The sequence below is a fragment of the Symphodus melops genome (assembly GCF_947650265.1).
Source record: "Symphodus melops genome assembly, chromosome: 9".
Classification (NCBI taxonomy): Eukaryota; Metazoa; Chordata; class Actinopteri; order Labriformes; family Labridae; genus Symphodus; species Symphodus melops.
This window is the reverse complement of record NC_136699.1, coordinates 11,044,280-11,057,883: the sequence shown is the minus strand read 5'-3', so window position 1 is coordinate 11,057,883 and position 13,604 is coordinate 11,044,280. Positions and strand designations below refer to the sequence as shown.

The 13,604-nt window shown below is 39.7% G+C and overlaps 1 protein-coding gene across 2 annotated transcripts; it reads right to left on the bottom strand.

The window, feature by feature from the left end:
* Positions 1 to 4,465: 4,465 nt before the first annotated feature.
* On the bottom strand, positions 4,466 to 13,229 carry kcnk4a (potassium channel, subfamily K, member 4a). Of its 2 annotated transcripts, none has more exons than XM_079352513.1 (8): positions 13,140 to 13,229; positions 11,463 to 11,594; positions 9,827 to 10,147; positions 9,249 to 9,366; positions 8,241 to 8,401; positions 7,795 to 7,981; positions 6,536 to 6,672; positions 4,466 to 6,412 (listed from the first exon to the last, which is right to left on the bottom strand). In XM_079352513.1, exons 3-8 carry the CDS (start codon positions 10,013 to 10,015, stop codon positions 5,312 to 5,314), a joined length of 1,893 nt encoding a protein of 630 aa, XP_079208639.1. In that variant the 5' UTR covers positions 10,016 to 10,147; positions 11,463 to 11,594; positions 13,140 to 13,229; the 3' UTR covers positions 4,466 to 5,311. The 2 variants fall into 2 exon arrangements, with proteins under 2 accessions (XP_079208639.1, XP_079208640.1); XM_079352514.1 differs by having other exon boundaries at positions 9,827 to 10,113.
* Positions 13,230 to 13,604: the final 375 nt, after the last annotated feature.

Sequence of the window (13,604 nt, the reverse complement as noted above, 5' to 3'; positions counted from 1 at the left end):
TCTGGAAAAATGGCGCATACCAAAAAAGTAGAAAAAACAATAACTGCATGATGGGGTGACCCAACCGGCACATCATGTTTCTGTTTTTTGTTTTATTATTTCAGAAACCTGAATGTTTATTTTCCAAAAATGAGATTAATTAATGCAAGTCTGACAACACTGACGTGTTTTTGTTTTCTTTTTTTTTTTAATTCTGGCTACTGGAGCTGTTAAAATAGCTTAAAGAGATACAAACTGTTCTCCAGCCATTGCAATAAAAATGTTTTTTCTTTAAGCCACAGTGAGGATGTGAGAATGCAGCCTCACTCTGTGTGTGTGTGTGTGTGTGTGTGTGTGCGTGTGTGTGTTGTGACGGGGTCCCTGTGCTTGAGTTGTGCTGAATTTCCCTCCCCCCCTGAATAAACTAGCCCCAGCATCTGTTAGTCTTTTGCACTTAACTACCCCTTGCTATATCCAACCTCTACTTATCCCACGGTGCAGCGCCTCGTTCTGTCTCACACTGGGTCCCACTGTCCTTGGGAGGGGTAGTCTGCTGAGGATCACACACACACACACACACACACACACACACACCGAAACACACGTACACACACACCTCTTTATATAAGCCATGACTGTGGAGTATACACATAGACCCTTTAAAGACGGAAAGCCCACTGCACATACAAACATGAATTCTGCTTTTTTAGCCTCTGGATAGGAATACATGTGATTCATTCATGGCTCTGCTTCTGGGCTCACTCATCTCTCAGATACAAACCAAAAATGTAAGAGTTTTTTCTAACAGTCTTTGATTGATCTCCTCTAACTCTATGGTCAAATATAGCTGACATCACTTGTTTGGATAAGTCTTTATCCATTATAGCTGGATTCAAATTGTACTTATTTCTGGCAGTTAATTAACAGCACTCAGGGCAACAGGGCACACAAATTAAAAACAAGTTTTACAAGCAACAAAGTTGTTATGACACAGGAGATACAGATCTGTGAATGCAGCATTACTGAAGCCCATATTCCTAAAGGTACTCAAAACCTCGAGACCAGAGTCTGACTAAAGGCCTTGCTGGGACAAAACAGGAGGGAGGCCAAACCCGCAGAGCATCTGCAGTACTGTTTCTGAACAGATGAGGGCAACACTTCTATGACTTCTCATTGTGTATTAGGTTCAACTTTCTGCAATTTCAGTGGAGGCCTTATCAAACAGAAATAAATTCAAACCTCTAAAATTTAAGATCCCCCATTATGAAGCCAAACATGAAAGGAAAAAAGAGCTCTATCAAATTTAATTTCATGAAATATTGTAAATGTTGAATCTAAGATTTATATCAAATAATTGATATTAGATGATATTGAAAATGGTTGATGCTGCAGACTGATCTGTATAAGTCCTTTATTTTAGCCTTAAATCATTATTTGTCTATAAATAATAAACAATAGAAAGATAGTGAAAACATCCTCCATAGGTCTGGAGTGAGTGTGGTGTTGCTGCTAACAGAAGCACAAAAATCCCTAAATCAAAACCCTGTGTACTTTTTAGTAAGGATCTTAAACATTTTAATGAACAGGAGTTTTATCATGATTTGATTCATTTTAGCTGGAGTAGAATAGAACAGATCCCTGATGTCGAGATGGCATTGATTTTTTTTTTTTTAAAGATGGCTTTATGCACATTTTAAATAGATATGCACCTTTCAAGGACATACCGAGTTAAGGGGTCTTCTCTCATGAACTTGCAGAAACTATTCATGCACAAAGCATGGCCACCTAAGGCCAGGGCAACAGGTTCTGTCACTGATACGATAGCATTTACACAGCTAAGACACAAATGTTTGTCTTTTATCAAGAAAGCCGAATCTGAATATTTCTTGACCGACACCACAAAAAATGTAAATGATCCGAGGAGATTTTGGCAAGCTATAAAATCTCTCTCTGTCAGCAACAACTCTCAAGCTTTACCCACTTTTGCCATGAATGATTCTGTTGCTGTTCATGACAAAATGGAACGAGTGAATTGTTCCAACAAACATTTTGTTTCCTCTGGCTCCTTGTTTGACTCTGCTCACTCTGCATCTGTGAAACCCAGTGCTCATGTGTCAGTATACACCGGTCAGCCTTTCAGGTTTGTGCCCTGTTCAATGCAGGATGTTCACAAGGCCTTAAAAAAGCTGGATCCTAGGAAATCGTCAGAACCAGATTTGTTGGATCCTCACTTCTTGAAACTAGCGGCGGATTCTATATCAAAACCTCCTGCATATCTTTTTAACTTTAAGGAAATTAACTTAACTTTCTAAGGAAATTTCAAGGATATAGAAGTTTGCTTTTGTCCTCCCTTTATTGAAAAGGGGTGACCATAGTGTTTTAAATAACTATAGGCCTATCTCAGGTTGAATCTCAACTGAAGGACTTTTTACACACAAATGATGTTTTACTACCTTATCAATCAGGTTTTCGAAAAAGACATAGCACTATCACAGCTGTGCTGAAAGTGGGAAATTACTTTTCTGTTGCACATCACAAGAAACAACATTGCGCCGCCCTTTTTATTTACTTGTCTAAGGCTTTTGACACAGTTGATCATGATGAAAACGTACACTTCTGAGTTCAAGACTCTCAGAGGAAGCCGTTGCATGGTTTTCCAACTATCTTAGCAATAGGTCTTGCATTAGGTTTGATGGTCGATGCTCAGATTATGCATCTGTCCACAAGGGTGTGCCACAGGGCTCTGCATTAGCTCCACTTTTATTTATCATTTATGTAACTAATCTGGGTCAGAATGTGTCAAATGTTGCCTTACATTTCAATTCTGATGACACTATTGTATACTGCTGCATGTGCATCTCTTTCACAAGCTGTTGAACACCTGCAAAATGCTTTTGTTGTTGTTCAGGATACACTGCACGAGCTGAAACTTGTATTAAATGCAGATAAAAGATTATGTTTTTACCAATTCAAAGATCTGGTCACAATATGTACCTGGGATGTTTACATTTGATGGAAAGGAAATAGAAGTTGTAAACGCCTACAAGTACCTGGGTATTTTAATGGATGACTCCCTTAATTTTAGGCCAAATGTGCTGTACCTGGTGAAAAAGCTGAGGCTTAAATTGGGTTTTCTTTTTAGAAGCAAGTTGTGTTTTTCTTTTAATGTAAAAAAGCATCTTGTCGCTGCAACCTTTTTACCTGTCTTGGACTGTGGTGATATTGGTGGTGTTTTGTACATGCTCAGTCTCTCCATATGGTTGACACAATTACCATTTATCATTGCATTTTATTACAAACTGTAAAGTTTTGACTCACCATTGTGACTTGTACTCTCAGGCTTTATGGCCTGCTCTGGCAACCCGTAGGCTCTTACATTGTTAGACCTTATATAAGTCAATTGTTGGTCTGCTTACTCAGACCACACTCTATTTGTTTTCATCATGCAGAAAAGTACTGGACAGTGTTCTTTGGGCTCTCAGGACCTTTTTATGCTCTCTGTCCTAAAAGCTCAAACAGAAATTAGGAAAAGGGCTTTGGGGTTTTCTGCACCTTTAGTCTGGAATCTGTTGCAGAATGTCTTAAAACTAAAGGAGCTGGTGTCCTGAAATGTTTTTTCAATCTGAAATGAAAGACCTAGAAGCAGAGTCTATAAAATGCCAATGTTTTTAGCTCAACTTCTTGAACTACTGACTCTCAGATTTGAGTCATTATAATGGTCCAATTATAATGTAAAATGTAAATTGTACTTTGTCTCCCTTTGTATAATTTGTCTGCAACTTTGTTTTTTTTGCTGCTGCCTGTTCTGGCCAGGTCTCCCTTGAAAAAGAGGTTCTTAATCTCAATGGGACCAACCTTGTCAAATAAAATAGTGCCATGTGAATATCTTTCTACTTCCAGTCCTCTGTCAAAAGATGACAACATATTTGGGAGGCTGACTTTGAGTTTGGATTCATTCAGTTACTTATTTTGGCGCTGGTGGAGGGCACGATGCCATGGTAGACTCTTGTAGTACTTCCTGGTACTGAGTATGCAGTCACTTACTTTTTATCTCTGCATGAGTCAAGTTCATTCAGGACTTTCAGGGTTCAGATCTTTTTGCAAACTGACTCCCAGATTCATTTGTATATTGAAAAGGTTTCTTTAAAAGTTTAAATTGCATTGAATCGATAATTTGAACAATACAAAGATAAATACATTGATTGAAATACATCAATAAACAAAGGACTGACACTGATCGGAGGGTGAATGGGCTTTGATACGAATGCACTGTTGTTGTGGTTCAATGGGATTTTCCCCAGGGATATTTTTAACTGAGGTGATTATGCAACCACCGCCTGACACATCCTGTCGTTTGATCCATTTCCATGGCTTTAGAAGAACAGATAAAGCCATTTACAAAACGTAAACTTTAGTATTTGGCGTTTTTCCTGGATAAAAAACCTCATCTTCTCTGTTCCTCTGTTATTATTATAAGTATTGTATTTTTAGTGTTCAGAACTTACAGCCTCACCAAGCTCACTTATATCTTAGTTTTAATGTCAAAGTTGTCAAGAATCTATGGTGCTCACTGACTGACAAATAATCAGCAAAGTCATCAAAGACTTTTAATAATGATGGTTGAGTTTACAATGCAAGCATGAGTCCTTCATTTGAGAGGCCTATTTACATATGTCTTCAGCTGGACAGATAGATAAATGTAAGAATGACAAAGTGAGTCTGTCTTTTTCTTTAGTCCGGACTGAATGATCTTTGTTCTGTCTCAACCTTGTTCTTTCCACATGATAACTCCAAAGAAATGTATGACACACTTGTGACTTTTCCTCTAGCACCATCAAGAGGTTGACTTGTGTTTTAGAAGTAGAATGTCCTTTTCATTATTGATTTAATAAACATGAAATCTGGTACAGTCAGAGTGAACAAGCTCATCTAGAAACACATAGGTCTATTGTACATTGTAGACACCATGTGATGATTGATTATTGATACTTTCATTCATTTATTTTTGACAATGAAATGCCATCAAGAGGAACATCACTCTAATTATTTCATTATAAGTGTTTGAATACAGTTCATGTTGATATCCTATAATCCCATATGTTTGATGGCAAAATATGATCATTAATAGTACAGCCGAGTAGTTATCTGACCTAAGCAAATGTCTACTTAGCTTTGCCAAATCAAAAAGCTAACACAGCAACATTTGCGTGATAAATTTTGTGTTGCAAACTATGGACAAAAAAATATTCTTGATCATTAACTACATTCATTATGGAGAGTTTTGGCTCTGATACTCATGCTTTCATTTTAAGAGTCATAGCTTTGGTGTAGGTCAATCTGTTTTGTCCCCTCTTGGCCCTGCTTGCTTGGTGTGGTTACTCTCTGTGTGTGACCCGGTCAGGTCCTCAGATGGTGGCAGGTCTGAGAGAGAAGAATCTGGAGGTGGCGTGGGGGGATTTGACGGTGGCTGCATGTCAATGCTGGGCCTTTTCACTTGCACAGGGCTCAACCTGGGAGAGAGGTGCCTCCTCATGCTCTTCCTTTTGGGCTTTCGTGGCCGTCTCCTCTTCTCCTCATTGCCTGCTGACTGGACACGGTCACTCAAAGTGTCCGAGGACTCATCAATGTATGCAAGGTTCTCACCAAAGAAATCCAGCAGATGGCAGCCAGATGAGGAGGCAATGTTGAGGGGAACGGAGGGAAAAAGGATTTGATTGCTAGAGGAGGAGCGACGGGTAAAAAGAGGGGCAGGCGTGTGATGGAAGTTATTGTTTGGTACAGTTCCACTCTTCTCGGCAGGAATATCTTTGTTTTTCTCCTGAGCCACACTAGTGACTGTCGCTCTCAGTCCTTCCTCTTCATGAAGTGTACAACAGGGTTGGAACCTGTGGAGCACCATGAAGGAAGAGGAGACAGAGGAGCAGTCTGATCTGGAGTCAAAAGGAGAATCAGAACCAGAAAGTGATCCTTCCTGCATGGCTGCATCTGCTGAGTCTAGCTCTTTGGTGGAGGGGGCCACTGGGAGAGAGAATGAGCGGGCCAATGGGTGAGGAAATGACCTGCCCTCCATATGAAGACCCACAGAAGGGTCAACATTCAATCCAGGTTTTGCTCTTGGGACTGCTCCATCAGCACTGAACCTGGGCCTGGACTTCGCCACCGCCAACCTTTCAAGAGATGAATGTGGCCCCAGCTGATTCATGGAGTGAGAGAGGGCGGCCCAGCGGTTAGGTAGGTGTCCATTTTCAGATCCTCCTCGGACCCATTGTCCCAGAGTGCCCTGGGCTCCTCGACGCATGCGTCTACGCTCGCTACGTTTCCACCGCCGACGCTGCAAAAGAAATGGGTCATTAAACTCCAGAGGATTTGGGATGCGGAAGTCCATTGACATGTTCTGGGTCCAGTCTGTAGCGTGGGCCCTCAACTCCTCCATCTGAGAGAGAGAGAGAGAGAGAGAGAGAGAGACATTAGAAAATTAAATATGAGAGCCAAAACAAAATTAAACAGATCTTGATCTCTTGGTATACAATTTTATCTAATACCAGTTATCTCTCACCTCAGCTCGTGTCCTCTTAGACAGCACTCTCAGCCAGTTTCCAATCATGGTGAGGATGGAGGCAAAGTAGGCGAGACCAAACACAATCCAAAGCCACACTAGAGGCTTGAAGAGCCCTCTGCCTGTCTGACCACCACCTGGACACAAGGAGAGTTGAGGGAGGCTAAAGACAAGGTTTTAATCATCCTTCAGACAAGTGACTCACAATTGTGTTAGTGAGTTCCCTGCACCAAAATTAGAGGCAGCTTATGGATGTGTTCTTTCCATCTTTATATGCTTACATTTGGCCAACAAATACAAACTAATACAGTAGCTGACCACAGGTTTTTCTGGATAATCTTTACAGACACCACTTATATGAAGTTTGAAGAGTTAATGCAGCCGAGAGAAGTAAAAAGCTAACATTATGCTCATGCAAACTACTCCGCGGTCGGTTTATTGAGTTTATCGATCTATTCAGCAGTTTTGTCAAGCTTGAAACCGTAGCTTAATAAGTCGTTTATTAACCTAATATTTGCAAGAGCACTCAAAAACAATTAGAGGCTGTACAAAGGATTACTGAGGGAGTTCACAGCGTGATGACGGTTAATGTCCCCGACAACCACTGTTCTTTCATTTAGCCACTTGTTAGCAACAGCCGTTTTAAGAACGCGTTAAAACTTTAACATTTTCAAGTGGGGGTCATAGCTAACGTAGTTTATCTCATCTGACAAAACATCAACATCTCTTAAGTTTGTGTCCAAAATCCCCATTGACATTTAGAGTTTAGAACCCATAATAAGGTAAACTGCTAACTCACTTTCGGGCTTTAGGACTAATTCCTGTGCCAGTCTATGATGACCTAAAAATGCTAGTCTAAAAAAAATATCAGCATTAAAGTTCAGCTGCAGGGTCTGTAATAAAAAGTGGAGGCAGATCATCAGGTATTCTTGTTTAAAACTTGCAAACTGAAACTGTACACTGGCCCTGAGCTGTCTTAGCATAAATGAGCTCTTACAGACTCACAGAGCAAAGGACATGCACAGCACAACTTTTTATGTGAAATCAGCTTTATAGGAAAGCAATGGGTATGCCAAAGTTACAAGCATGATAAAATCTAAATAAAAAGAAAGAAAAGAAAAGTGTCAAATCGATTTGAACGTAGTCTTCTGCCCTGCTAAGAATTGTGTGACCCACAAATTAATTAGAAGGAAAAAGAACTGCTGCTGTCTACACATGTGTGATAGGAGTAGTAGCACATATTATTGTGTTTTAGTCACCTGGTACATAGTCTCCAAAGCCTACAGTGGTAAGGGTGATAACCACAAAGTAGAGTGACTCCAGAAATGTCCATTTCTCCACTCTTTGAAACACAAATGTGGGAACTGCGAGGAAGATCAGACAGCCAACTAGGATAGACAGAACCGCTGAAATCACTCGCACAGTGGTTGACCTGACCTTACGTTTCTGAGAAAGAAATGATTGCAAATAGAGAGGCATGGGGAAAGAAATTGAATACTTCAGACTGAAAGGACATTTGAATTATCACTTATCACTCATTACTTTGGATCCAAAGGTAAGACTTTCAATCAGGCCATAACTGGTCAAGGTTTAGCACATTTGTCAGGTGAAGAGTTACAATAACTTCTTTCGTTTTAAACTGGGATTGGGAAAGGTGCAAGTCCAACTGAGTTTGGGTCCCTGGGCAGGACAGACCCTTTCTCACCAGAAAGAGGGTCTCAATTTTGGCCACAGCTTTTCGCAGCACTGTGCCCATGTGATCACCCACTCCAGCCAGCAGTATGCCAAACATAGGAATGCCCACGAGGGCATAGCACACACAGAACAACTGGCCGTACCACGTCCGAGGTGACAGGTTCCCAAAACCTGTAAAAAAACAAACAAACAAAAAAAACAGAACTGCTTAAATGCAGCCTTTCAACAGCCCATCTTCTTTAGATGATCCTCTACTTATTTAGCTCCTGTCTTATTGGCTCCCAACACACTTCCTGTCTGACTACTGGCAAGAAAATTTAAACTTGTGATCATTTGTGAGTACTGAAGCCAAAAAATAAAGCATTTCCATGAAAAGTTGGTTATTTGAAGACCAACTCTCATTAGATTGACTTTATGAAAGAAAAAGTCATTTAACAAGACTTTCTATTACACTTTCTTTGTGATAAACTGGTAGGTTGATCACTTTTTGTTAAAAGGGACTTTGATTGAACCTATTTTTGTATCTCTTATCAACTTTAATATGTTCATCAGCCATTGTAAACATAACAATTTGACAGAGAATAAGGAAAACAATATGCAGTCCATTCAATAACGAAACAAGTCCTTTAAACACTATTTTAAAAATATATACAGTATATTTATATTTAATATTATATTTCAATATTTAACCTGAGAATAGACTCTTTTTTTTTTAACCACATACATAAGTCACTTTGTGTTCTGTTCAGAGATGTCGTTTGGACTAACATGATAAATGTTTCATTAGTAGAGATGTAGAAACCCGATACGATAGACAAAATAATATAAAAAACTCTCTTAAATCCAAACTGATCCATGGTTCATCAAAGTAAAACAATTAACAAAACAAAATGTGAAAGTATTATGTACGTTTAAAATACATCTTAGATTAATTGTGAATATTGCAGGAATTCTCAGTAGTTTTCTTTAATAACTTTAATCAATATTTAACCTTTCCTATGGTCAAGTCCCCACCCACCTATGGTGGTAATGATTGTACCACAGAAGAAGAACGCAGAGGCCATGTCCCAGCGGCTGGTGAAGTTTGCAGGAAGGTTGTTCAGATCGAGGCCCAGCTCCACTGCATACGCTACATCCTGCAGGTGAGGCTTTAATCTTTATTCATTCGAAGAAAAGAAGTAACTCAAAATTGAACTTTAGCAAAAGAGCTGAGGCAATTAATAGGTTCAATTCTTTCGCTGATAATTGAGAAAAAAAATGCCTGAATGTGATGTAGTTTACACAATCAAGCAATATTTAAAAAGAGAACAAGTGAAAAATTGACTTTGCCATAATGCTATAATTTTGGACATGGAGAGCACAGTTTACCAAAGTCAAATTCCTTGTATGTTTGAGAAAATACAGTAAAACTAAAACTGATTGTGATACACAATAAAAATGTATATGTGATTATATGGAAGATGATTTAGTTTATAGCTTGCCTTAAATAGAAGTGTGTGTTTAGTGTGTTTTGTAAAAGTTAAAAAAAAATAGCAGAAACAGAGTAACAACAGTGTGTGTGTTTATGTAATCAGAGTTTAGTGTGTCCAATAATACCTTCACAAGGTCGTGGAACTGCAGCTCGGTGACACATGATTTATTCTCCAGGAAGGTTTGTTTGGTACCCAGCAACTTCTTGTATGCCAAATCCTCATCTGGGGCCTCCAGGGTGCGGAAAACAAGTGCACCCATCACCAGGTACAGCATGACCCCAGTCAGCAGGGCAAAGAGGGTGGTGCCCCGCATTTTCTTCCACTCTACCCCCCCACCCCTCCAGGGTTAGGGGTCAGAGCTCAGAGGCCAGGATCTGTAGGGGCTCTCAGCCAGGATACACAGCGACACAGCTGGTGGTAAACAGGAAGTTCCTTTGGAGAGGCACTGTATGTGTGAACACACACATTTAAACCAGCAACACAAGTGTTCTTGGAAGACTGACAAACATTAAAGCCATTATTTATACACGTGTGCGTCATAACTAAAGAGACGGTCACTGACAGGAAAAGTGAGAAGTGAAGAGCAGACATGAAGTTAAAAATGATACATTCAATAATATTTCCTTTTATAAAAGGACTTCAAACTGCTGCAGAACTATAACAGGTCTTAAAATGAATGTTACATCTATCAGGTTGTACATTATGAATTTGTTTTCGTTCACCCTGTCTATGCAGTTGTAAATAGAGCCCATGTGATGCAACTCCAATATGGGGGAGAAACTCCAAGGCCCTCATGTAGAGCAATAAAGCATCAAATGTCATTGATGTGGCTTTCATAAATGAGTGCCTTCTAAAGTGAAATTATTCTCTTGCTCATTAAATGCATTTTGGCATTAACAAGGACTGTTGGTTTGTCTACAGGCTTAAACGCCTGAAGACAAAAAGGCGTTCATGGTTCTGCTATCGATTGTACAGTGCGGTCTTAGTTTAAGAAGGCCCACTAAAATGAGCTGCGGACCAATAAAAAGCCATCGACAGGAAATACCAATGCACTCTTGATTAATCACGAAAACGTTTTAGGCTATCTTAACTTCGTCAACTGGGTTTATAAAAAAGCCCTTGGCCATAAACCTGCTGCTGTCCTGCTTTGTGTTTTAAAAACCTACCGTTCACTTAAATTGGCTAATTTTAGAGAATTCTAGGGAAATGTCTGAAAATAAGAAGTTCAAATTGAAGCAGCAGAAACATAGGCACTCCTCCTTTGTATGCCTCAAGCTGAACAATGTAAAATTTCTAAAACACTGAAGTGGGTTGGCCATCCTCAATTCGTTAACTAAACATTGAATACCACTTACGGGGGAGTAGGTGTGGCTCATGTACCCTTGAAAACACATTGACATGTATGTTGACTTGTGTGCTGTCATCATCATGGAAGACATTTAAATAAGTTTACTGGACTCAAGGAACAGAGGTAGTGCTCAAACTAAGATTCATATTGAAAATGTGCAACATAAAGACTTTGCTAATCTGGGGGGAAAGGTAGCTGTGTTGGTGGCTACATTTACAACAAGAGCTGCATCATTAACATCAAAGTAATGAGAAAAAGAAAGGTCAGTGTGTTGAGAAGTCCATCCAATGTGATCACAGGAACATTGTATTGAAAGGAACTATTTACTCACTCTTACTTCATGTGGTTATTTCATGTGGTTTCTTTCCTGATGGATATAGAACTTTTTATGGCAAGATAATAAAGTCCGTACCTCAGGTCACTGATGTCAGGAGCTCATCCCATGTCAAAGCTTGCCACATCAGATGACAAAGAAATCTTCCCTCATCTTCATCATCGTGCTCTTTTCTCTTTGAGGTCTCTCCGATGTGTCGTCAGCATTCTCCTTCAAGCAGGCACACACTTATTAACTACTTGTAATGGTAGTTAAGGGCATGCAGAAACAGAACAGCTTAATTTGGTACGTTTCCCTGTTTCTCCCTCTGATGAAGGAGGGCGTGTGTGGCTTTAAAAATGTATTCACTTGGAGAGAGTTTGTCATAATAACCAGAGACAGACTGACACACAACAGGCCACGCTGCCAGTGCTCTGACATACTAATACCTGCTAAACCTCTAAACATACACTTGGACATTCACGAAAACATGCTTATTTCTTATCTTCATTCAACTCTTAGTGTTCTTTGCACCCTACAGTATGTACCTTTGAGATGGACATAAACACACACAATGTATTCAGGAGAAATGTCCCGGTTCATGTGCCCTGACAATGTTCTGAGATTTCCCAGGTCGACTGTTTGCAGTCTGCGCTAATGGACTGTTAGCTTTGGTTTGTTTTGCTCTCTGCCCCTGGCTTCAACACGACATATGCTATTAGTTATCACAGTCTAAACCCGTGCTGGCATATTTTGCTATTTTGCTAAGATATGGAGTGAGTGGGGGGCTGGAGAGGGACGATGACCTAATCTAAAGTCAAACAGTGGGGCAGGTGGGGAAATAAATTGTGTGGTGAGCTGTTTAAAAAGAGGCATGAACATAAGCTATTCCGATAAGACCAATCTGAGCAGGACAACAAAGGTGTTGTTAAATGTTCCTCTCAACAGGATTTATTGCTTATGTAACATTCATGTTTTGACCCTATTTAGCCATTTCATAAATGCATACTCAAGTTATGCTAAATCTCATTAAAAACATTTGCCAATTGGCATGAGTTACATTGACACTATTCAATATGTATAGAAACGTTAAACCTCCAGAATCACTGAGAATGAACTTCACAATATCATCAGCGGCAGTTAAATATATATAAGTAGAATAAATAAAAGCACAGAAGTCTAGCTAGTGTTAAAAACCCCTCACTGAATTTTATTGTCTGTGTTTTTACTTCCTAAGAAAAACAAAAAGAAGCCTGTTTGTGAACTGTGTACAGCCGCCAGAGAGGCTGTTTCTATTTCCACACTTAATCTCTGCGGACAAACCTCCAGAGATGGATGATCATCTTGAGACGCCAGCATAGTATCTACTGAAAAATGCACAGTACCCACAAAACAAATAAAGCTCTCTTAGATGTAACTATCCCCCAAAGTATTTTCCTTTTTTTCCCAGTTAGCTAGCTTTGACGTCAGAAGATCACAGGTTACAACTCATGCTCTGGGAAAGATTTGTACTAAAAAATGGCGACACAAGGAGCGTTTGAAACTTGTTTACATTTTTCTTTAAACAAAACAAAAGAACTAATCAAATACAACAACTGAGATATATAAAGAGAGGTTGATATAAAGTGTGATCATTTCTTTTGAAATCAGTCTTGAAACCTGCTGTTAAAACAATTATTTTGTGAAAAGACAAGAGAAGCCACTTGCCCGTTGCTGAAACCATAAAATGAAATGTTCTTTTCATCTCGTTAAAAAATATATTTTTGAACATCTTACCTTATTGTGGGAATAAATGTTGCTATCCAAGTTGGTCTGCTGAAGCATGTGCGGCAACTCTCTCACCATTCAACTCACTGGGAGGAACTCTGTTTGTGTGTGTGCGTGTGTGTGTGTGTGTGTGTGTGTGTGTTGTGAAAGTACATGTGTGCTTTCTCCTTGGAAGGTGTTTCCCCCCTTCTCGTGACCCTAGATCATTGTGACAAAGGAGAGATGATGATAGGAGAAGGAGGAGGATGAAGAGAAGGAGGAGCATCAGAGTTTATAGAGTGTGATGAAGTAGCGCCACAGCAGAGGAACGAGAGAGGACCCGGAGTATCCTGAGCTGCACGTGTGTGTGTGTGTGTGTGTGTGTGGGGGGGGGAGTTATACTCTTTAAATCTGCACCTCTCCAACATCTCTTTTGGGGAAGTAAAAGAGACACTTGTTTCTTCAAAGTAAGAGTTATGATCCACTTCATTTTTC

Excerpts from the sequence above, each read along its gene's own strand:
- kcnk4a (XM_079352513.1), bottom strand. The coding sequence starts at position 10,015 with ATGCGGGGCACCACCCTCTTTGCCCTGCTGACTGGGGTCATGCTGTAC. Across the intron at positions 7,982-8,240 it reads AAATTGAGACCCTCTTTCTG|AAACGTAAGGTCAGGTCAAC; the intron begins GTGAGAAAGGGT and ends TTTCTTTCTCAG. Across the intron at positions 6,413-6,535 it reads CTAAGAGGACACGAGCTGAG|ATGGAGGAGTTGAGGGCCCA; the intron begins GTGAGAGATAAC and ends TCTCTCTCTCAG.